The sequence below is a fragment of the Garra rufa genome, chromosome 18, assembly GCF_049309525.1.
Source record: "Garra rufa chromosome 18, GarRuf1.0, whole genome shotgun sequence".
In the NCBI taxonomy this organism is placed as follows: Eukaryota; Metazoa; Chordata; class Actinopteri; order Cypriniformes; family Cyprinidae; genus Garra; species Garra rufa.
In genome coordinates, this window is record NC_133378.1 from 23,421,866 (window position 1) to 23,447,161 (window position 25,296).

General features: G+C 39.1%; 2 protein-coding genes across 2 annotated transcripts in view; both read left to right on the forward strand.

Moving 5' to 3' along the window:
* The window catches only part of LOC141290562 (agrin-like), a 143,104-nt gene extending 127,392 nt beyond the window's left edge, over nt 1–15,712 (forward strand). Inside the window, exon 3 of the mRNA XM_073822682.1 lies at nt 15,621–15,712. Within this exon, the coding sequence (XP_073678783.1) occupies nt 15,621–15,712 (92 nt within the window). The remainder of the gene's footprint in view (nt 1–15,620) is intronic.
* A 436-nt stretch (nt 15,713–16,148) lies between these two features.
* Nucleotides 16,149–25,296, forward strand: part of LOC141290563 (agrin-like) — a 154,789-nt gene continuing 145,641 nt past the window's right edge. The window contains exon 1 of the mRNA XM_073822683.1: nt 16,149–16,239. Within this exon, the coding sequence (XP_073678784.1) occupies nt 16,149–16,239 (91 nt within the window). The remainder of the gene's footprint in view (nt 16,240–25,296) is intronic.

Consider the following 25,296-nt stretch of genomic DNA (forward strand, 5'->3'; position numbering starts at 1 on the left):
ACCATGATGAGAGGGGAAAACAGCATGCTGATGAATGAGTGGCTGTAAATGCTGTTGCTGGTTAGTTCTTCTCCATTAGTACGCAGCGGCTGGCCCGTTCCCAGAGACCCGGCTCTCAGCCCGGGGCAGCTGCGCTCCTGCCTGTGTTCAACAGCTTGGTCCCGGAGTGAGGAGCAGTCTGAGTGGGAGGGTAATGAGCTCGCTCCACCCAGAGCTGAACATCCAGCTGTGGGAGAAGAATCGTCCTTGCATGCACATCTTTGCTTAGGCAGGTGGTTTCGTAGTGGGGAGGGAAGCGGTTAGGGAATCTGGATATACATGTGATGGTATATCTTAATATCTCATTTGTTTTTCTAGACAGTAGTGGTATTAAATGGAGTGCAAAGTGGCTTGAGGCTGTTTCTGAGATTTTTCTCATGAGAAAACAAACTAAATAATCTCAAATTGCCTTTTCTCCAACCGACAAGATGCTGACTGAGATATGATCTATTCTATTCTATTCTATTCTATTCTATTCTATTCTATTCTATTCTATTCTATTCTATTTATGCTGACAAGAACTTACAGTGCTATTCTACTCTATTCCAACTGATAATATCTTCTGTTCTACAATGGTCTTATTTCTTTTTTAAATTATTAGTGTTTTTAAAGCTTTAAAGGGATAATTCATCCGTTACCATTTACACATTGTGTGCTTGTTTCAAACCTGTATGAGTTTCTTTCTTCTGCTTAACACACAAAAAGATATTTTGAAGAATGTTAGCAGGCAAACATTTGACATAGCCATTGACTTCCATTGTATTTTTAAGCAAGTCTCTTTAAGTGAGTGTTAAATTATGGCCTTTAATCTAAATGTAAAAATAATCGACATGCACAAAAAAAAATATGCATAATTGGCTGGCACCAATAAAACAAACCTGCCAATATCTGATATGGAATTGATATATTGTGCATCACTAGACAACATAACCAAAGATCCTAATTAACTTTCCTGAGCAATGAAAGAGAAACGTCTCAGTAATAAAATCCTCCTCTGGAATGATTTATTTGCTCTTTCCTTGATGTATGAGAGAAGGTTGGATTTATGCGATGGTGGTTTTCATCAGTCCTAAAGCACTTAACCTGAGTGGCGGTGGGTATCCTCAACTAAAATCAATATGTGATGTACGGTATACGGCCATGTGCTGAGCACACATCGACTAATAGGTATTAGGGTGAGGACTGGGTAAGGAAAGAAGGATTATCTGCCACGGTCTTTAGTGGATTGCACCGGGGACAGACACACACACACACACACACACACACACACACACACACACACACACACACACACACACACACACACACACACACACACACACACACACACACACACAATAGATAGAGAGATAGAGAGACCTCTCCAGTGACCTCTACAATGTAGATAGCAGTGAACTAGAGTGGAACAGTCTCTTGCACTGTGCAAACAGATAAAGATCAGATTTGAAAATCGCATTTATGGAGCAGAACTCCTTTTGAATTATTTAAATAGAAGAATGGTCCTAAAACATCATAAAAAAGACTTTTAACTATTTTTTAGCAAAACAAATATAATTTTTTCATATTGTACATTTGTAGAAATGTGATGTCTAAGTTTATGTGTTTAGACAAATTAGTACTGAATAAAAATGCTGCCATTTAACTAATTTTCAGCAATTAAAATACATAAAAAAATAAAACCCAGCATTAATTCCTGTCGTTTTTTTATAAAGGTAGTATTAAACACAATTGAGGCATAAGCTTTAAACAATAACTGTCCATTCGTTTCCTCAGACTTATGTGGATTAGTATCAGTTATAGCCGAGCAGCTAAATGGACAGTTTGAATCTGGCAGATTGACAGAGATTTGATTTGGACATCTGTCAGATAAAGCCCATGGGCTGTAGGAATCCAAAAAGAACCATATGAGAATGAGTCTCAAAACTGGAGTTGCTAACAACAAAACTACTAGATTGATTAACATTCAGTTGAAATCAGGATTGGAATCTCGCCATATGGTTTTTGGGTATCCGAGTCTGTAGAAATTGGCTGTAGATATTGAACGGACAGCTTCATCTGTGTGATAGCTCACACCTGGATGCATTGTCGACAGGCGGTGTGCCTCACCGAGCAGCAGGCCAGTCGGCAGATGTGTTCTCACGTTAAATTACGCTGATGTCATTTCCCATGGGTAATGTCTCTGTTACAGTTACATCGGCAAACAGCACGAAGGAAAAATCCCCACTTTCCCACTTTGTTTTTTTTGGTGGGGTGGCGTCGCTTTCTATTCTTGTGAGCCATATGACAGCGCGGTCGAGTAAGGAACTCCCAGCTGTAGGAAACCAGAGCAGATTTGGCTAGAGGTGCAGTTAGCTCATTTTCACTCAGTCTGCTGGCGGTCTCCACCTCCCTCTTTATCTTACGCGCTGTCTCACGTCTATTTTTCCTGACAGTTTTTTGACTGCTTGTGCAGTGTAGTGCAATGAGTTGAGTACTAAAAGGGATCTGCTTATAATCAAAACAGCCTAATTTATTGATGATAGTCCATACAATACAACATTCAACCAGCTGCTGAGAATGAAAAAAAAAAATTATGTCTAAAAATTAGCATGAGGCTTGGAGGAAACTGTTCCTCCTTTGGTGGAGCCATTGTTGAAACTTTGATAAAAAGCACTTTGAAAAGGGAAAGATGTTTGATGTTGGTTCCCTTTACTGAGGTGTCACTTTAAGTGGATGGGTAGAGGGGTGGATATTTGAATAGTGAATGAATGAAGATTTGAGTGTTTGGATGGGGGGGATGTAGATGGATCTTTGAATAGATAGATAATAGATAGATGGGTGAAAGAATAAATGTATGGGCAGGGAGATGGGTAGTTGAATTAACAAATAAATGGACAGATAGATGCTTCATCGATAGATAGAAATATGATGAATGGATGGATGAATATATGATGGATGGGTTAGATAAATGGATGGAAATATGATGAATGGATGGATCAAAGGATACATGGGTAGTTGGATAGATGGATAGATCGTTGGATGGATGGATAGATGATGGAAAGTATAGATAGATGAAAATATGAATGGATGGATGGGTGGATGGATAGATGGATAGTTAGATCGATAGATGGATGTATATACGATAGATGGATAGTTGGATGGATGGATAGACGGATAGTTTGATGGATGGAAAGATAGATAGTTGGGATGGAAATATGATGAATGGATGGATGGATTAGATAGATAGATGGAAATATGATGAATGGATGGATCAAAGGATACATGGGTAGATGGAGTGATAGATGGATAGTTAGATGGATGGAAAGATAGATGATATTAGATGGATGGATATATGCTGGATGAAATTGTGAATGAATTAATGGATGATAGATGGATAGTTAGATTGATGGATGGAAAAATAGATGGATAGATAGATAAATAGATAGACGGATGGAAAGATGGATGTATGGTAAGATAGATGGATAGATGGATAGATGGATGGTTGAATGCTTAGAGGGATGAAAAAACAGAATCCGAAACTTCACTGAAAACACTTGAAAGTGAATATCTTTTAAATTTCTCATATCTTCTACTTTAATAACCAACCGCTCTTTTAAAATACATGAAGTGCACCGCTCTACGCTTTACTCCATTCCCTTCAATCCTGAAATCAGCACACATGCGTCATACCAGAAACATGGCACAAGGAACAAGCAGAAGCCGATAAAAAGCCTTAAGGCTGCTCGTCATGAAAGTGCGGGAAGTGCAGAGAGTTTGTGGTTGTTTCTTAATGGAAGTTGCCAGCTGAGAGAGCACACTGAGAGAGATGTTAACCTTCTGAGATAGCATGCACATTAAAGATGCATTACGGAGCGCTTTGAAGTCAAATTAGGTCTTATTCGAGTCATGACAGAGGGTGTGTAGAATCGACCGGATGTGGCGCCCTCTTCTGTCTCCTTATTATTTGATGGGGGGTTTCAGGTCATTGTAGCCCGCATGAATGTCACTCGATGCCCAGTTGTCTTTGCTAAATGCATTTCTTACTCTACGTGTCAGTCTGAAGAAAGATTAATGGCCCTGGTGGAGTGTGGGCGTTGTTTAGGGGTGCAGCACCACAGCTGGTGCGTGAACCTAGAGCACTGTGCTGGAGGCCCGGCTGACCCCTTGTTTTCTGCTATGTACATCAGGGGCTCCCCTAAAGTCGAAGAATAGGTTGTGTCCGAAGAGATAAACGGCCCCTGATGCAGAACGAAATATAACCTTGTAAAAATGTGTGTGTGTGTGTGTGTGTGTGTGTGTGTGTGTGTGCGCGCATGAGGGGTATCCAGCTAGGGGTGGGTTAAGAAACAGAGCGTATAAATAATTGATAGTATGTACTGGCTTCTTTGTGAAGATGAACATCCATTGTGTATATGCCAGTCAGTATTGAAGGTGGGGGGTTTTAAAAAAGAAGCATTAGCTCTCTGTGCTGTTGACCTCATTATGTGGCTTAGAGCATAAAATAAACATTCATAGAAGAGAAACCTAGTGAAATAATGCTATGGATTAAAAACACATTTCCCACTGATCTTTTGCCAGTATATTCATTTTCATTTCTCCTGAATATTCATTTTTGCTCGTTTTTGCTTTTATTTTTCACAGTGTGACAGATGAATAAAAGCATGGCACGGTGTCACAAGAAAATTATTATTATTTTTTTTTAATGTTTTTGCCTGTTGCTTCCAAGTCCATTTAATTATTAGAACCATCATTCTGGTTCTGCGTTTTTAAATGCTGTTATTCTGTCCATCTATCTATCTATCTATCTATCTATATATATATATATAGAGAGAGAGAGAGAGAGAGAGAGAGAGAGAGAGATTTATTTTATGTTTCTGATGCTCATCTAGGCTGCATTTATTTGACAGAAATACTGAAAAAACTGTAATGTTATGAAATATTATTTCAATTAAATATAACTGTATTCTATGTGAATATATTTTCAAATGTAATTCATTCCTGTGATACAAAGCTACATTTCCAGCATCATTACTCCAGTCTTCAGTGTCACACGATCCTTCAGAAATCATTCTAATATGCTGATTTATGGTCAGTGTTGAAAATTTGAAAAATTGTGCCGCTTAATATTTTTTTGGAACCTGTGATACTTTTTTTCAGGATTTTTTGATCAATGAAATGTTAAAAAGAAAATAGAAAGGTTTTCTAACATTATACAAATATTTGTGGTCAGTACATGTTCTTGTTTTTTTTAAAGAAAAGAATACTTTTATACACCAAGGATGTGTTATGAATAAGAAGTAATAGCTTAGATTTACATTGTTAGAAAAGATTTATATTTTGAAAAAAAAAGTGCTGTTCTTTTTTTTAACTTGTTATTCATCAAAGAATCCTGAAAAAAAGGTTACAGGTTCCAAAAAATATTTGTCAGCACAACTGTTTTCAACATTGAATGGATATTGGAATGATTTGTGAAGGATTATTTGACACTTCAGACTGGAGTAACAGCTGATGAAACAGGAATAAATTATATTTTAAAGTATATTAAAATAAAAACCATTATTTTACATAATAAAATCTTTTTTCTGTATTTTTGATTAACTAAATGCAGCCTTGAACGTTTAAAAAACTGCTACTTTGCTGTTCTCAATAATAGCTTATAAAATTTCCCCCAAACCGAGAACAAATCTATCAGATTGTGTTTAACTCACATTTTTCCTTTTCCTTTTAAACCACAAAGTTTGCAATTACAATTTAGCACAATTGTTGGCAAACCCTCTCCTTTAAATCACTATCAACTCAAAAGGCTTGACATGCTTTTGGTCCAATTGCCCTTTTGTGTGTTCGCTGTCGTTCCAGCTCCCCCCCTTTAAAACACTCCCAAGTATTCCCAAAAGCTTTTATTCTCGGTTTCCCCCTCCCCTCCTCACAGCCTCCCCCTTCTCACCCCTCCCAACCCTTTGTTAGAGACAGCCCCTCATCCACTCCCCCTCTCACTGTCTTCTCCTTCATTCGAGGCAGAGAGGGAGTCATGAGCGTCCGTGCCGTAAGGATGCAGAAAACACGCTCCGTGCATTGTTTAACGTAACGGAGAGGTGGACCAAGTGTCATCAGCCAGTTTGTTTTCTTTTTTCCTGCTTTTTGCTTCTCTGGCTCCACTCATCTGCGCGTGCCGCTCCCTGGCTCTTTGGCTGAGGAGCGCTGGCTGAACGCAAGCTTGCGCTGACAGAGTACCTGCTGCCTGGGGGATTTTCTGACATGAATAGCGGCGATCAGAGTATATGTTTTGGCTGGCAGTGAACACTTCCTCTGAGGCTCAGCTGGAGCAAGTTAAAGCCCAGGACACGAAGAGGTACACCAGAAGAGCAATGGATGCTTGAGAGAGCTAAACGGAGAGAGAAATGAGATCGGAAGAGCCACTTTTTTCAGAGCGACAAACAACTTGGCTGAGCTTGTCTTGTCTCAGGAGTTATCCGGTAAAAAGGACCAAGGACTAACAGCACATTTGCGCATACCCTGGCAATCTCAGCTGTTCCTCGTATCTTGTTTCCGGCTGCCCGGATCAAGGAGCGCGCCTCTACGTCGACAGGAGCATCTGGGGGGAAGAGTACTCACCAGACAGCACAACTTTTGACTGTACGCTTCATCCGAAAAAGAAGGGAGGTCGCCACAGAGGACCAGTGTTGAAGGATAAGGGGGGTTGAGGAAAAAGACCCTGCTGCTCTCCGGGGCATATGGTCGAGCTTGCTAAAGACAGCTGCTGACTCTCTGTGGGCTAATTATTCATTCATTCAGGAGATTCAGCCTGGGCAGGGGGGAGAAAAGTTTCGACTTTTACGACCGAAGACGAGCCTAGTGTTGCAGTTCTCCGGAGGATCTAGGAAGGGGTCAACCTCCAGAAGTTTGTGCATGTGTGTGGGAGAGAGGATAATGACTCCGATTCCAGCTTGGGCGCAACTGAGCGTTTCCCTGGACAGACGGCTAGCATGATGTCTAGCCACACCCACAGTGCATCCTGACACATGCCACAACGAGAGCAGCCTGGCATCTTCATGCCGCTGTCGGGCGCAGACAGGTGGCAGCACGTCCTGAAAGAAGGGAATTCACTGTGCTGTAAAAAATTACAAGCACCCCTTAAGACAAATCAAGAGCCAATTCATTACTAATTCACCAAGCCGTGGAGTTCTGCGCTTGCGGATTTAAAGTACAAAGTGCAGCGGGGATTGTTTGCACTCACTTGGCCGTGTTGCCAATCTAGGCCAGGGGTCCAGTGGAGTTTTTGTCAGATACTCTTGAGAGAACTTGCGCTCTAGCCTTTCATGACAAACCACCCCTGTGCTCGGGAGAGAAATGGAAGGATTGCCGGAGGGTTGGGAACTGTAGGACTGGTACCTTTGTAGGACCAGAGGTTGTAATTTGAAAACAAAATGCGTTGCTTGGAGACTGGCGAAAGTATTTGTCTGCGTTTTTCCAGAAGGAACTGCGATAAGAAGCGCCACTGGAGTTTAAGCTGAAGGCATTTTCGGATTTCTTTTGTCTATCCTTTTTCTCTGAGTCTGTTTGGAACGCTTGCCAACTTGGCGTACTTTAGGGACGGCGCGGAGTGGAGTATGACCAGTTGTCAGTACCCCACGCCGCCCCCGGAGCGGGACCGCATGTACCAGCACAAAGTGTCGCTGGTCGTGCGGTACTTCATGATTCCTTGCAACATCTGTCTCATACTGCTGGCCACTTCCACGCTCGGCTTCGCCGTACTCCTCTTCCTCAATAACTGTAGGTCACAGTTAGTGAAACATGACTTGCAGCGTATGTATATATATATGTGTTTGTGTGTTTGTGTTTGTGTTTGTGCATGACCCTGTAGAGTTTTGTGGCTTTGTAAGTGGTCCTTTCCCTTGTGTGCTCTGTGGAGTTTTCTTATAGTGATGCTCGGGGAGGCAGAGGGGAGACACTTTGACGGATGGATGGTTCAATAAGGATCGATGGCAATCAAAAACTAATCCCTAATGCGTTGGCTTCGATCCCCTGCCTGACAGTGAAATGATTAAGGATGACACAGATAAACTGTCCTCATCCTATAAAGTGCTTGAGCGCTTGTGTCTAAAAACACTGCTCGGTGGCATTCTGTCATCCCTGAAGCAGTGGTATTTAGACTGCACAGTGGGATAAAGGGGGCAGATTAAATGCCTTTGGATGTGAAAGCTTGGCATTAGCGTCAGTGCTTACTGTATCTGCTTGAGTGAATCTGCAAACGCTTTGGTGTCTTAGGGTGCCCCGCCAGCCGGTGTGTGTTGCCAGATAGTTTTGGCGCTGTGCTTGCAAAGAAAAGATTGGAGACGAAACGTGAGCTCCAGAGCATGTCACAATGCTCTTTGATGACATGGAGCAGCAGGTTACGCTGCTCTTTTCCTGTTTTAGATGTGTTACTATCTCTGTCGTTTTTTATCTGCGTTTTTGCACCGTTGCATCCCGGGTTTTCTTATTCTGTGAATTCTCAGATATCTACAGTATGATTCAGAGCCTTTTGTAAGATTTTGTTAGCACGCTCTGCTACAGAACAAAGTTTAATTGATTAGAAAATGGCCTTGCTATGCATCAGTGCTGATGTCTCATTAAATTCTTAATGATATTGAAATTTAGATGACTTTTTAACAGGAAGCTTGCACAGAGGTTGTCTCTCTCTAACACACACACATATATGTATATGCTCTGTTTACACTGGAGTTCAGTGGCTGTCTTTGGCTGTTTTCCAGCATTAAGCTTGTAAGATGTCATGTGAAATTACACTTCAGACACTTGTATGTTGTTTATGGAAATAAATGACAAATTGGGTCACAAGGTACACAATTAAATTTAAATTAGATTTTGTTGAGGCCTATTTATAGGGCCTCAGGCCATCTGAGTAGATATTAAAACACTGTGAAAGGGAAAGTTCACTCAAAAATGAAAATCACCCCATCAAGTCTTCATAGATGTATATGACTTTCTTCTTTCAGACGAATACAATCGGAGTTAAATTAAAAAAATGTTCTGGTTCTTCTGAGCTTCATAAGTGGCAGAGTTGAGATTTTGAAGTCCAATAAAGTGCATCCATCCTTTATAAAAAGTACTCCACATGGCTATCCATATTTAAAACTTTATGAACCATAATCTCTAACTGTTGTACGTGCATTCATGATAGAGTTGCTGTAAAAATTGAGGAAACCAGGTCTCTTGTTGGTTTATCTCAAAGTCCTCTAACATTTTTCTTTACAAATCCTCATTTTGTACTTCTAATTTGAGACCAGTGTTTTGTTTTGCTCTCTTCCACTTTCGTCACTTCTCTCAGTTAGTGGAAGTTAGAGATTACCGTTTATAAAGTATAAAATACAGATTTTTTTTTTTTACACAAATGCTTCGATTTGCTTGAGAAGGCCTTTATTAACCTCTCGGAGCCATGTGGAGCACTTTTTATGACGGATGGATGCACTTTATTGGTTAAAACCTCAATGCTCATTCACTGCCATTATAAAGCTTGGAAGAGCCAGCACATTTTTTGATTAAACCCAAAAAAGAGCAGATTGTATTTGTCTGAAAGAAGGTCATATACCCCTATGATGCTTTTTTTGGTTAAACTATCCCATATGTGACTTCGTTCCATATAGAGACAATAATTTATACCGTTTAAATAAAAATATGTTTAGTATTTTAAAAATAAAGACCCTGGAAAGGAGAAAACAGCAAGAGGGAGCAAAAAAAGAGAGAGCATTCGGCCTGATGCACCCTCTGTAAACCATTACCTACCTCATTTCTCATAATCCTGCCGGTGCCCTCACTTAAAGAGATCCACGGTGCCTCTACATTAGATCTATATTAAAAGACCAAAAAGGGCCCTTCATGAAATTCTAAAATTGTGCCCTCTCCATCCCTCAATAAAGCAGTCTGAGCGTGAGGTTCATTTATAAGCCGACCATGTCGCAAAATCGATTTAATCCAGACAGATTCCATTAGATTTAAACATAAACTCAGTTAGAGCACTCCATCCCTGCTCCTCAAAGAACAGTAAAAAAAAAAAAACAGGACGGAGTGAAAGGAGTACCATTAACATGGAGAGGTGCATCGTAGCGTTTGAAAGCTTGTTGGAGTGGGATACAGACCAAAGGTTAGTCATTTCCATTTTCATTTAGCAGGCACAGAGAAGAGAGGCCACACAGGACTGGAGCTGCTCAGCTCCACAACCAAATCCATCAGCCTATACATACACATCAGCAAACTAGATAATAAAACAGAAAGGAAAAGACGAGGACAGACACTGAATGAAAACATACGGCTGGCATACGTAGTTGCACTGATATCTTAACCTGCCTGACAGATTTAGGCTGGATGTATCTGCCTTACCATGCTTTTTACATAGCTATTTATCAAATAAATTATTAATCGCATGTTTGAAATGGCAATATTGATTTAAATTTACATTATAAAGTGATATGTAAGACCTGAATTCAATATTGTGATTTATGTTTGGTTATTCGACCCGCTTGCTTCTTTATCATGTATTTTTAATTACTTCAGTACTTTGTTCAATTATATTCTTGGCTCGTTCTCAGTTTGAATTCTGGTTGAATAGAAATTCTGAAGTCTGTATTGAGCTAATGCTTCAGTACATTCAGTCTACTGAGATTTGCTTTGAATTGTGGTTAATCTCCCTTTTCACAAAAATATTATCAGTTCTTGGTGTGACAATATTAGTATAGTATAATGAGCATAGGAAAAATTGCAGTTATTTTCTCCTTTTTAGCAAAAGTTAAGGTCATGGTTAAGTCTGAAATTTTCGAAACGTTTGTCCGCCATAAAGAAATTTGGATCAGATTAGATTTTCTGCATTTTCACATCTGGAGCCAGTATGTTGATAGGAAAGCATGATGAATATGAAAAAAAAAATGAAAATATGAAAATTTCAAACTCAGTGTGCAAGGACCTTTAACATTTACAATTTCCAAATGCTGACTGAATAAAAATCATAGAGCGCACATTCACCTACACTTTTAAAAATAAAGGTGCTTCACAAAGCCATAGAATATCATTTTTTGTCTAAATGGTTCCATAAAGAAGCTTTAACATCTGAAGAAACTTTCTGTTTCACAAAAGTTTTTTTGTGGCAAATAAGGTTCATCCGATTATAAAAAGGTAAGCAAGAAATGGTTCTTTAAAGAACCTTTGACTGAATGGTTCTGTGTGGAAGCAAAAATGATTCTTCCATGGCTTCTCTTGAAGAACCTTTTGAAGCACCTTTATTTTTAAGAGTATAAAGCTAAATTTCACTCATTTTCTTGAAAATTTTGTAAATTGGTGTGAGAATATCGTTTTTTACAGTATTTAACTTTTACATTTTTCAGCAATCTCCAGATAGTAATACAAATACTAAAAGGCCAAAACTTTGTCTCTGGCAACAATTTCTGACATAGCTGTGCTAGCATATACAACAGTGTTGAACAACTTAACATAAAGAATTGTAATGTTATTGCAATATCAAAAATATTGTATCACCAGGTCCCTGCTGATTCCCTGAAAGGAAAAGTTGACCCAAAAGAAAGATATTTTCAAAGTCAGTGGAGTCCAAACAGCATTGAGCTCCTTTGATTTTCATTGTATGAACTGAGACACTGAGTCATAAATATCTTATTTTGTGATCCACAGAAGAAAGCATGTCTTACAGGTTTACAACAACATACTGATGAATAGAGATGACACAATTTTCATTTCGGATGAGCTATCTCTTTAAGTAAAGCGAGTGTGCTTGAGGTGAACCTTGTGTTGAGTTTCTCAGCCGCGTATCATTTACATGTGAAACAAACGTTCCCGTGAGACCTGCGCAGACAGTTGTTTTGTCCTCTACTGCCAATGGACATATAAGAAAGTCGAGCTGTGCTTGGGGGCGTCACAGGGTTATGCATTACAGTGTTTGAGCAGTATATGTTTTATCTCTATGATACACATCTGTGTGTGTGTTATTCACCCTCAGCTATGGCAATGTTTCCCGGAGGATGAAACGCTGTAACTGTCATGATTGACTCTCGGACCAGTTCAACAGACACTTCATTATTCAAGGAGAGAAGCACAGCAAGCCGTTTCCCCCCTCTCTCTCTCGCTTCCTCGTTCCCTCGCACCTCTGTTTTTCTGTGTCTCTCTCTCCCTCTCTCCAGCGCCGGCTCTCCAATCTTCCTTGCGCTCAGTTGTTGACAAGCAATTTGAAGTGAGCCTAAAATTAAACTCTATCCCTGGCAGTTGGGGGTGCTGGTGAAGAGAGGAGCAGAGATTCCAGCTCTGGCCCTGTGTGTGGGAGTGTACAGTATGTGTGTGTGTGTGTATGTAAGTGCAACCGGCTGGCTGGGCAATTGATGTGATAGTTTTGTGGCATTGGTTATTCCCGCCTGCGGAAGCAGGGTGTTGTAGCTGCACTTTAGCTAGATGGCTTCATGCGCGTGTTGTTGAAACGTCGGTTCTGTCAAGAGTAATAAGGTACGCGAGTTCAGTGTTTTCAAAATCACTTCAGTTTGGAGGGAAACTTAGACTGAGTGGGGTCGCTTCCAACTTCTGTGGCAGTTCTCGCTTTCAGTCAGGCGCTGATTTTAATGAGTTTCAGCCCAACACTTTTGGCTGGATTTGTAGTCTGAATATTTTAACATTTATTAGTGTAAGAGCTTAAAGTGACAGTTCACCCAAACATGTAAATTCTGCCATCATTTGCTCACCCTTGTGTCGTTTTTCTATTGCGGAACACAGAAGAAGGTGTTTTGAAAAATATCAATGTTTTTCTTGTCCTTACTATGAAAGGCAATTGTAACTGCATTGACATTCATTGTATACCCTGCTGAAAAAAAACAAAACAGCTAAAACCAGTCTAGGCTGGTTGGCTGGATTTTAGCTGGTCATAGCTGGTCAGCAGGCTGGTTTTAGAGGTGTTTTAGCCACTTTTCCAGCCTGGGAGACCACGAGCTTAGAAACCAGCCTGACCAGCCTGGAAGACCAGCTAAAACCAGGTATTTCCATCTAGCCTTGGCTGGTTTTAGCTGGGGGGTTTTTTTCAGCAGGGTAGACAAAATCAGTTAAATTATTCTTCAAAATATCTTCTTTTATAATAGTTTTTTTAAGACTGTACACTCTTAAAAATAAAGGTGTTTTAAAAGGTTCTTCACAGCGATGCCATGGAAGAACCATTTGTGAATCCACAAAGAAACACCCTGGCCTAGGCTTTTTGGCTGATTTTAGCTGGTCATAGCTGGTCAGCAGGCTGGTTTTAGAGGTGTTTTAGCCACTTTTCCAGCCTGGTCAGGCTGGGAGACCAGCTAAAACCAGCTATTTCCAGCTTAAACCAGCTAAGACCAGCCATCTAGCCTTGGCTGGTTTTAGCTTTTTTTTTTTTTCAGCAGGGTAGACAAAACCAGTTAAATCATTCTTCAAAATATCTTCTTTTATAATAGTTTTTTGTGGACTGTACACTCTTAAAAATAAAGGTGTTTTAAAAGGTTCTTCACAACGATGCCATGGAACAACCATTTTTGAATCCACAAAGAAACACCCTGGCCTAGGCTGTTTGCCTGGTTTTAGCTGGTCAACCAGCCTGGTTTTAGCTGGTCATAGCTGGTCAGTAGGCTTGTTTTAGAGGGTTCTGGCCACTTTCCCAGCCTGGTCTTAAAACCAGCCTGACCAGCCTGGAAGACCAGCTAAAACCAGCTATTTCCAGCGTAAACCAGCTAAGACCATCCCGCCAAATGATGGCAGTAGGCTGGTTTTAGAGGGTTTTGGCCACTTTCCCAGCCTGGCCAGGCTGGTCTTAGCTGGATTTACCACCAGCTAAAACCAGCTACGTCCAGCTTAAACCAGCTAAGACCAGCCAACCAGCCTAGACTGGTTTTAGCTGTTTTTTTCAGCAGGGCATTCAGTCAAAAGTTCTTTAAAGAACCATCTTTATCTTACCTTTTTATAATCTGAAGAACCTTCTTTTGCCACAAAGAACCTTTTGGGAAACAGAAAGGTTCTTCAGATGTTAAAGGTTCTTTATGCAACCATTTAGACAAAAAAAGGTTCTTCTATGGCATCATGAAGAACCTTTATTTTTAAGAGTGTATGTACACTGTATGTACGGAAGGCCTAAAGGGACATGCGATGTTGGTTTTCTGTCTTGTTTTCTTGTGATCTGTAATTTTCTTGTGACCTCAACACACAACACAAGTTGTTTTTTCGAAGCTGATTTCTCAAACATTTTTTCCTATTACCATGCAGATGTTCCATTCCCTCGAATTGGCTCATAATGAAAATGAAAACACATGTTTAGAGTCTCTATAGTCTTTCAAAACAATAAAGTTGTAGCTTTCTTCACAAATGTCATACAGTTAGACAGCAAGGTGCTCAATCACTGACTGACATGAAAACCTTTCAGCTTCAGTGAGTTGCTAAAATAAACTCAGACTTTCTCATCCATGTTGCAGCAGTAGAGTATGAGAATAGAAATGGCTAAGAAAAAGCAACAAAAAACAAGTTGTGTTATTTAAAAATCAGAAAAAAATAGTTTATTTTTTGAATGAAATGAGTAAGCTGAGATCTTGAGAAAACAACTTTTGTTGTCAAGATCACAAGTGAGTCAAGTCTGTATTTTTAGAAAACAGCTTGTTTGTTTGGTGTTTTTTGGTGTAAACTCATCTGTCCAACATCTGTCTGACATTTTAATGTCTGACCAAGAACATTTGGTTTAGTCTTGCATGATAAACAGGTTTTGTGGGTCATTTCTTGATGTAAAATCTGTAAAAGCAATTCAGTCTTACTAGTTCAAAAGTTTGGGGTCAGTAATGTTTCGTTGGCTGATTAAAAAGTGCATCTTAATTTTATGAAATATTATTACATTTTAAAATTTCAGCTGCCATTACTTTAGTCTTCAGTGTCACATGATCCTTCCAAAATCATCTAATTAGCTGATTAGTGATTTTCTTATTTCTTATGATATATTTTTTCAGTAACATTATTATTGTTCTTACTGTCACTTCGATCAATTTAATCTGCCTTTGCTGAAAAAAGTATTCACTTCTAACCCAAAACTTTTGAACAGTACACTTTTAAAAATAAAGGTGCTTCACGATGCCATAGAAGAACCTTTTTCGTCTAAATGGTTCCATAAAGAACCTTTAACATCTGAAGATCCTTTTTGTTTTGTGCGAAAGAAGGTTCTTCAGATTATAAAAAGGTAAGAAAGAGATGGTTCTTTAACTGAATGGTTCTTTGTGGAACCAAAAATGGTTCTTCTATGGCATCGGGAGTGTAGTGTGTAATATTGAGGTTTATAAACGTTTATTTCAGTGCTGTAAGTGCATTACTGCAAACAAATTTGCCAGCGTGTCCCGGCACAGATGCTGTCGATAGAGCTCAAGTTGTATTTAACCTGGAATATTCCTTTAATCTCATATTCCAACTGATCTCTGTTAATCTATTCTTTTTGAGATTTAACCTCTGTGAAAGAGTCATGTAGTCTACTGTCCACCCACTCATTCGTAACGACTGCTGACCGCCTGGGACCGTCCGGATGTCTTCCTTTTAACTAATGTGCCTCTCTCTCTCTTCTTCTTCCTCCGCAGATAAACCTGTTCACTTCACACCGGCTCCTCCTCCTGATGGTAAGTCCCATAAGAATTCCCCTTACCGGAGTGTTTTCAACCTGCCCAGATAATGATCTCAGCTTGGGCACGTTTGCTGTTTGAAGTGGGCGTCCTCGCCGCGTCGCTTGTGCGTAGCCTGTTAACATGGTCAGCGAGAAGCAGGAAGGGACATCTGCTTTGATGTAGAAATCTCCTGACATCTTGATTTGTCTCGACTGGTGGGATGCAGGGTGGCTGACTTCTCAGGCATGCGGCTTAAGTTTTCCCACATTCCCCAGGGACGCAGCTTCGTTTATTACTCGAGCCGATTAGCTGATTGCTTTTGCCAAGTTTATGAATATAAATCTCAATATTAAATGAGGTATTGTTTCTCTCGTTGTCGCCATGCACGGAGAGTCATTAATTATACAACAACAATTTATTGGCAAATGGCATATCTCTGCGCAGATTAATTGGGAGAAACAGCTGGTTTCCCCACTCTGTTAATGAATATTTATATGCGACAACATGAAATGGGCTTTGGAGGTTACTCCTGAGCTGCTGGCAGTGGAGATGCTTCTCTTTATGAGCTGGAGGGAGCTTCATTATGGACACCGTCGTAAATACTCCAACAAAATAGCTGCGCGTGTGTGGGTGTAGTAGGTATTAATGCGCCGAAATTACATGTGGTATAATTAACTCCAGTGCACACGTGCAAACATTTTGAAAGTTTTCAGCGTGGCTGTTAGCGCCGAACTAGACCTGAATGACCAAAGGAGCAGAAAACAAACCATAATGATGCTCTGAGAGCAATGCTGGGTTCATTTTTACACATTTTTATGTTTGTGAACATATTCTTTAAATTCAGTCATATATTATTGACCATTTTAGACTGATTATGACATTTAATTGTAGATTGAATTTATTATTTTTTTGTATTAATTACTATTTTTTATATTTAGGTAAACATAGTTTTTATGCGTTTGTATTTAAGCTTTTTAATATTTAAGTTTCCATTGATCTAATATTTATATTTAATTTTATTTAATTAATGGAAACCATTTGTAAAAAGTTTAGTTAACTAACTACACTGAGCAATAATGATGAGATTAAATGAAAAATTAAGATATAAACAAAAACACAAAGACGTTTCTCATGCTCACCAAGGCTGCATTTATTTGATCAAAAATACAGAAAAAAATAATATTGTGAAATATTATTTCAATTTAAAATAACTGTTTTCTATGTGAATATATTTTTAAATGTAATTTATTCTTGTGATACAGTGCTGAATTTTCAGCATCATTACTCCAGTCTTTAGCGTCACATTATCCTTCAGAAATCATTCTAATATGCTGATTTATTATCAGTGCCATAAACTGTTTTTTTTTGGAACCTGTGATACTTTTTTGCAGGATTCTTTGACCAAAAAAGGTTCAAAAGAACAGCATTTATTTAAAATAAAAAGGTTTTCTAACAATATACACTACTGTTCAAAAGTTTGAGGTCAGTACATTTTTATTCTTGTTTTTATTCTATACTTTTATACACCAAGAATGTGTTAAATGAACAAAAAGGGATAGCATAGATTTACATTGTTAGAAAAGATTTATATTTTGAATAAATGCTGTTCTTTGTAACTTGTTATTCATCAAAGAATCCTGAAAAAAGAATCACAGGTTTCGAAAAAAAATATTTGGCAGCACAACTGTTTCCAACACTGATAATTCTAATAATAAATCAGAATATTAGAAGGATTTCTGAAGGATTATGTGACACTTAAGACTGGAGTGACAGCTGATGAAAATACAGCTTTGCATCACAGGAATAAATTATATTTTAAAGTATATTAGAATAACACTTGTCTGTTCCACCTGCCCATCTCACCACAATGGGGAGCAGAGCATTTAGCCGCTCTGCTCCCCGCCTCTGGAATTCCCTCCCATCTCATCTTAGAAACATGGACTCATTTCTTCATTTCAAATCTGGACTCAAAACCTATCTGTTTAAACAAGCCTATTCATTGTAAAATTCATTCATCTGTCATTTTTATTTATTTTATTAAATTTTTTTAATTTATTAATGTATTAATTTTTATGTATGCCTGTACGGTGACCTTGAGTGTCAGAAAGGCGCCTTCTAAATAAAATGTAGTATTATTATTATTATTAATAAAAAACTTTATTTTATATTGTAAAAACATTTAGCAATATCACTTTTGTCTGTATTTTGGATCAAATAAATGCAGCCTTGATGAGCATAAGAGACTTCTTTAAAAACATTACAAGTCTTACTGATCCCAAACGTTTGAACATCACATATTTATATTTCTTTTAAGTATATTATTTTATATCATAATATCACTTTTGATCAATTTATTGTGCTTTTGCTGAAGGAAAATAATATCTTAAAGAAAAAAAAATCTTTCTGTCCCAAAACTTTTAAACAGTAGTGTATAATATTGAACATTTTTTAAACTTTTTGCATTACTGCATGCCACTCTACAAATGATTCATTCACTGTTCATCTTTAGCTCAAATGGGTCAATTCCCAACATTATTGACTATTAAAACAAAAATGCTATTTCTAGATTTACCAAAAACATTGTTTGTTCACTGTTAATCCTGCAACTTATTCTTATCACGATTTCATCAACAGTGCATTTTAATTAAACACATTTAATTAGCGCCACAATTCGACTTTGTATTTGTTGGCAAAAAAACTTTGTTAACAAACATTTTCATCAGTAATTTCGTCGAGATTACAACTGCATTTGAAGATACGGCTCTGCTGGGTCTAGGCTCGATTTGCACAATAATTGCCCAATCACCTGCTTCGTAGGATGTTCTGTCTGAGGCTTTGAGGAAAGGCTTGTGTTAAAAATCCGGCTTTGAGATTAATTTTATTCCCCTGCAGCTACAAGACAATAGTTATTATCTCCTCGAAACGCTGTCCATGCGCCACCGCCGGGTAATTATGTCTGATTGATGTTTTGATTAACCTTACTCCTTACCAAGAGATCAGAAACTCGTAAAATTTAACTTAAAATGTATACATCTGACTCGTGATGAAACAGACGCAGTATACGCTTCTAACTGCTTTTTAATAGAAGTTTAATGACATTAGAGATTGCTTTGAAAACCTGCAGTTCTGAGAGAAATTGCGAAGCGCCGAGTGAAGTCGCAAAACTCCATTCCCCCTTTGATGCTTTCCGAACCGTGGGCTATTGATCACACCACACATTTTCGATACATGGATGTTTCTCCTTCCCCGCCTGTTTGTTTCCGCTCTAGCCGAGCGTTTAAAAGCCGCAGCCAGCTCTTAATTACATTTCCGATTGTTCTGCGACTTCTCAGACGGACTGTTCTTCAGTTGCAGCCTGCAGAAAAGCTCTCCTCCCGGCTAACTCATCCCCTGCCCCGCGACCGCTGTCTTCAGAGGCCATTAAGCGTCAAGGGAGATCGCTTGTCCAATTACACTTCCATCCCCGATCCGTCATTGCCATATTAATTCGTTACAAGACTGAGATGTACTTATATAAAAAGCCTGTGCATTAGGAAAATGAGCATGAGAGGGAAAACATGTCCCCCTTTCCAAGGACGTAATGACATTCCCAGACCAAATTATCCACAGATATTTAATTAAAAGGAATCACATCACAGACATCCAAGTATCCCGCTATTACAAGCACAATTGAAGTATTTCCCCTTCAAATGACAGAAACCAATCCGTATTGAAGTTTCCCCCACTTTGTATGTGCATCTGCCTGTTCGAACTCGATGTTTAATCACTAGCTGAAACCTAACAAAGCAACCTTTAATTAGCGTTGTTTTGTAGCCTACTTGTTCAGTGTCTTTAAGCGGATGTCCTTCAGAGTTTTATCCGCTCAAGTCGGCAAACCAAACGCTGGCGGATTCTCAAACCCAGGCCGTGTTGCCCACACAAAGGTCATTCGTGTAAGATTTGGCACAGCTTTGTCCCGTTAATTATCTCTGTGGCGTTTTAAAAAGTTGGCTTGAGGAAAACATCTTGCTTTCGATAAAACAAATGTTCGTTTGTTTGTATGCAGCCCACTTACGATGTTGTGTGCGCCAAGCGATAAACTTAAGGGGATTATGTACTTGGAATGCCCTTGGTTTGGCCGGGCATTGGTGTTATTTTTAGAAGAAGTCAAAAAACAATGACGGAATTGTGTTGGGTAGTTTATAACCATCAGATCAGATGTTTTTGACCGGTTTGTGAGTCACAAACGAGAAGATGTCGCCTGTAGCAATAGGTCACCTAGCATTCCCGCTTTAATTTGGGTCATGTTGGAAATGAGATGGTAAGATGCGGACATGGTAACGCAAACCCTCCTCGCTGTCTCCTACACATCTCGACGTGTGGTAATGAATACGCTCCATCTGAATGCAGCCTTCCGTTCGGCGTTTGTCACAGCGAGTTTTCCCCCTCGGGGCTGAGCTGTACCTGCAAAAAAACATAATAGCAGATTGAATCGAGTAGGTGGTGAGATGTTTATGTGGGCTCGAGCTGTGGACTTACTTTCAGAGACCCTGCCAAACTTTCCTCAGCTTTGAAAAGCTCAAACGGCCACTTTGGAAAGGGGAAATGATAATAAATAAAAGGCAGGGATTTTGTAATTTATTCAGCCATTGCTGTGTTCTTGACAGAAGGAAGCAGAATTAATTATTACCAGTCTCTTATCTTAATTAAATCTTTTCATGTCATGGATTTCACACAAAAGAGCCAGAAAAATCATGTTCATCTTCTCTTTTTTTGGTTTGCGGAGAACGGCGCGTATCAAGATATCAAATACGTGGCATAAATTCATCTGGGGATTAACTGTTATACCTAACTCGAGTGCTCTCCGAAGTTTTCGAGTTTGACATTACGCCGGGAAGTTTTGTTGCCCTCTGTGCTGTCTGAACATAAATACAACCGCGAGAAATTCTCAAGAACGGCTGTCTTTGTAGTTCAGTGGCATCAGCATTTGCTTGCATAAGCAACAAACAGAAGAGCTTGTCATAGAGAGGAAATCAGGGAGATGTGGGCAAAGCTTGTTTTGATATTAATCTGTCTAACATATTCTTGACACAACTCAGCGGTGTACTGCACAGAAATGGAAGATATTGATTTCTGGAGGAGAGAGATGGCAAGTTTACGCATTGAGGGTAAGAAAGTAGATGTAAGATGTGGCCGGTTTGTTCCAGAGAATTGTGAGGAAAGCAATTCATATTGACATTCGCATCAGTGAGGTTTTGTCACAGCTCTGGCTTTACCTGGGCTTCAGATTGAAAATATACATGAGCAGTCTTATGTGTTCAATTCAGATTGGCATTTGGATCAATGGCATATAAGGGTATCCACGATAAAGAAAAGAAAAACACTTAGAACGTTCTTGGAGATGTACACTTTGCTTTCATATGGCTGTAAAAACATGTATTTTCAAGAACCATCAGGTAAATGTAGGAATATATTTTCCATACACCATATGTGAATGTGCATTTTACAGCTAGAGCGAACCTAAAAAGATCAACTTATCTGATATTTTAAGAGACCTTGACACACAGTTAGAAGAGTCTGCAGGGGTCCTGTTTTTTCTGTATGTTGGTTGTGCAAAAATACTTAGGAAATGCCATACATAAATCATAAATGATATGTATCATGTAATATATGAATTAATTTTATTTATTTATAGGAATTTCAGACTCAGGACAGTTGTATCACCCTGACATTTTCAACTCTACCTGCAAACCATTGATTAATAATTCAAAAATGTAAAACATTTTAATTAAAGAAAGGGTGTATTCAAGTCACTGCACTTTACTAGCTCCCTTGAATAGTAACGTGAACCAAAGCTTGGCACAATGAGGAAGACGTCTAACTGATGTAGTTTTGGATTTAATTATCAAAATTACAACGCATAGCTGTAATGCATTTGGGATGATGGTGAAACATTGAGTGCTATTTTCGAAGCATTCACAGATGCATTAGTGAGGCAGGAATACCTTGAGATGCTGTGTTGTATGATTAATGTGATCGTTTGGCACATAGATCTAGGGTTCAGATATTGTTGACAGGCTTACAAGAAAACGCGAAACGACTTGATGGGACCGTAATGCGAGGGCAATCCCTATCGGTTTTTTAATTGTTAATCGCACCCGTTAAAATTAGAACGCTCTCTAGTCTCATTATGAAACCAATTATGTCGCATACACTTCAGTTTTTATTACACAGACTTTGACTTGTCTTTCTATTAGTGTAATTGTTCAAGAGTTGAGTTATGTAACAGATCATGCAAATGGTTTATCATTGTTTTATGGATGTTATTCCATTATAGTGTGTGAGCAAACAATAATGCATCATTTTCAGTGTAATATTTGGTGTATGCATTGATTTGCACCAATTATCACAGTATTAGAGTGTTTTTTTTATTACATGCAGCAATAGTACTTACAGTACAATAATAGTACAATAATACTTCTGACCTTGGAGTGTAATGTAAATACCAATGTTCAAGTGTCAATGTGCCATAGTATATATCTAGATACTAGGCTTGCCACGATAGACGGTGTTGACGGTGTTACCGGTTTTAAAACACCGGTGACATCACTTTTCCACCGTGACACCGTCTCCACATTTTTTTTTTTTTTAAGTATTCGTTTTTTTATTAAATATTTATTTGAATTGAATGGAAAATATCATTCTAAATAATTAACTTAAGACGAGAGCATGCACTATAATTAAAAACTGAACATAGCTACAATGCGTCATATTTCATTTATCACGTGAGGAGTTCACGAGTTCGCGCTTACATATAATAAACACATATAAGTCAATAAACGTAAAAGTTAGGCGTGTTTGGCGTGCTGTACGGGAGAGCGCTCCGAGCTTGGTAATCATTCCCGAGCCCGGGGCACTCCCCCTGCCCAGGGAGAGGGGTCCAAGCTCGGCATTCGGCCCGAACCCAATAAGCACTCCCCCGAGCTGAAGGTGAGGAGACGGACGATGGCGGACGATTTTAGTGTCAAAAAGCAATGCAAAAGCACCTGTTTGGCAATATTTTGGGTTCAAATTTTTTTTGTAGTTTCGTTGTCGTCCATTCAAACAATTGACGCCGAATTGCCAATTCCCGCAAAACTGAAAGTGAAAGTATAATACGCACGCATTTATAAGCCATTTAAAAGCAGAAAAAAAAGAGGAAACTCCCACCGCCACGGTGATACCGGTATTACCGGTGTTGTCACATGCCGATTAACCGGTGCGGAAATTTCCTCATCGTCACAACCCTACTAGATACCTTTATTTACCTTCAATATATGACACAGCCACATTTATTTATTTATTTTTTTTGTTTGTTTGTTTGTTGGCCTTAACTTGGACCACAAAACCAGTCATAAGGGTAAATGTTTTACGTATTTTATTTATACATCATCTGAAAGCTGGTTTGTTAGGATAGGACAATATTTGGCTGAAATACAACTATTTGAAAATCTGGAATCTGAGGGTGCAAAAAATTCAAAATATTGAGAAAATCGCCATAAAGTTGTCCAAATGAAGTTCTTAGCAATGCATATTACTAAGCATAAATTACGTTTTGATGTATTTATGGTAGGAAACTTACAAAATATCTTCATGGAACACTATCTTTACTTAATATCCTAATGATTTTTGGCATAAAAGAAAAATCAATCATTTCGACTCATACAGTGTATTTACAAATATACCCATACTACTTGGTTTTGTGGTCCAGGGTCACAAATATGTCATATAATATAAAGATATTTGTGATTTAAAGCAAACAAAAAACAGATATTTCTAAATAACCATCCCAGTGTGTAGTTACAACATCTTCAAGTTCGTGCCAATACGTGCTAACCAGCTTGTTTCTGACCCTCAATAGTACATATTTGCACGGGTTACGTGTTGTATCCTGTAATAGTGTTGCATTTTTCTTCATAAAAGGGCTCACCATGTGTCTTGCCAGTCAGATTTTGCAGAGCATTTCTATTTTTTTGATTGTCATCATAAAAGCAAATCCTCACAGCAGGAGGGCCACTGTCCTCTAAATTGTGTGCTCCGCTTTCTCTGTCCAGTCTAGTGTAACTGTACGGTGAAACTGCTTTGTAATTCTATTCAAATGTTCTAGCGGCAGCGGGAGCAGCACAGTCAGTGTTTGTGCCTGGACTGCTGCTGACATGATGGAGTAGGTCTGCATGAAGAGTGCAGGAAACCATAAATCTCCCTGTTTAAACCCCCAAAACACGATCTTTCCCCTTCTCTCTCTCTCTCACTTGCTAACGAAAACAGACAAGGTCTTTGCACCCATGGAAGCCGACCAGTCCTTTTACCCTGTTATGCAAAGCTCGATATCGCACTGGACAGTTGTTTGGGCCAAGTTGTGAGTATTTGTGCTCGTCCATTGCCTTCGGTCACATATACCCCAGAAGGAGTCCAACTCATTCTCATCTAATTTGTATTGTTTCCCAGACTTCCCCTTAATGGCTTGTTTGACATGTGTGCTCCGCGCCACTGCACACAATTATGACAAGGTGCTTAGACAGCCCGGCGAGGCTGGAGGCCAACATTTCTATTGACACTCGCTCTTTTACGGCAGTGGCCTGCCGAGAACCGAGAGCCAGCCGTCGCCTTGAGTGATCGTGATAGATGTGGCTATCTGTGCAGGTGTGAGCGTGTGTTCATGTGCATGTAAACTAGCATCGCTTTCCATCAAGAAGCCCGTCGCTGAGTTTATTGCATGCAGACACTCCTTTTGTATTATATAGTGCTGGAAGGATTTCAGTATCAATGTCAGAGGATGAAAGGGAGAAAATGAGAGACTTTGGCTCTCATTTTGAGTCTCAGTTTGGTCCATTGGCTGAAAGTACTTTGAGTGGGTATTGTACACAGCGGCTCAATAGAAATCTTTCAGAATCTCTTTCCAGCATCTAAAATGCTATTATCGCCATTTATGTTTTTTTTTTAATTGTTGCATATAATCATGAATATAATCATTGCTTATGTTAGTTTACAGTTCTGCACATCAGCATAGTGTACCACTAGTTGATTAGCCTGCAACTCTCTAAAAAAAATGCTGGGTTATTTGGCAACCAAGTGCTGGGTAAATATCGGACAGAACAAATGCTGGTTTATTTTGACTTAGTTGGTTGGGTTACATGTTTTTACCCAACGTGCTGGGTTGTTTTATTAAAGTCAACTATTGTGAAAAAAATTATTATATTGCTGACTTAAAATGGGCTGGAAATTTAAAATCACACATATAATTATAGAGGCAACAGCAATCATCAAAAGATGAACAGTTATTATTAAGCAAGAACACCCATGAACAAAAATATAAGACAAATAGAATTTATTTGGATTAGGGGTCGACCGATTATTGGCCTGACCGATTATTGGCGCCGATATTAAGCATTTTTACGATTATCGGAATCGGTTATTTTCAAAACCGATTTGCCGATAAAAATAATTTAATTTTGAAATGCGCTCTTTGGCTCCGACGCAGCCTGTCAGAGCTCACCACTCTGTGCCCTAGAGCAGTCTCCGCCCACCGCGCATCTGATTTGTTGGGAGTCGCGAGCCCGACCAATAAACTCGAAGGCTGAAGGCACTGAAGACACAACGCTTGCTGGAGCTGCGAGCGGCAGTAATCAGTTGT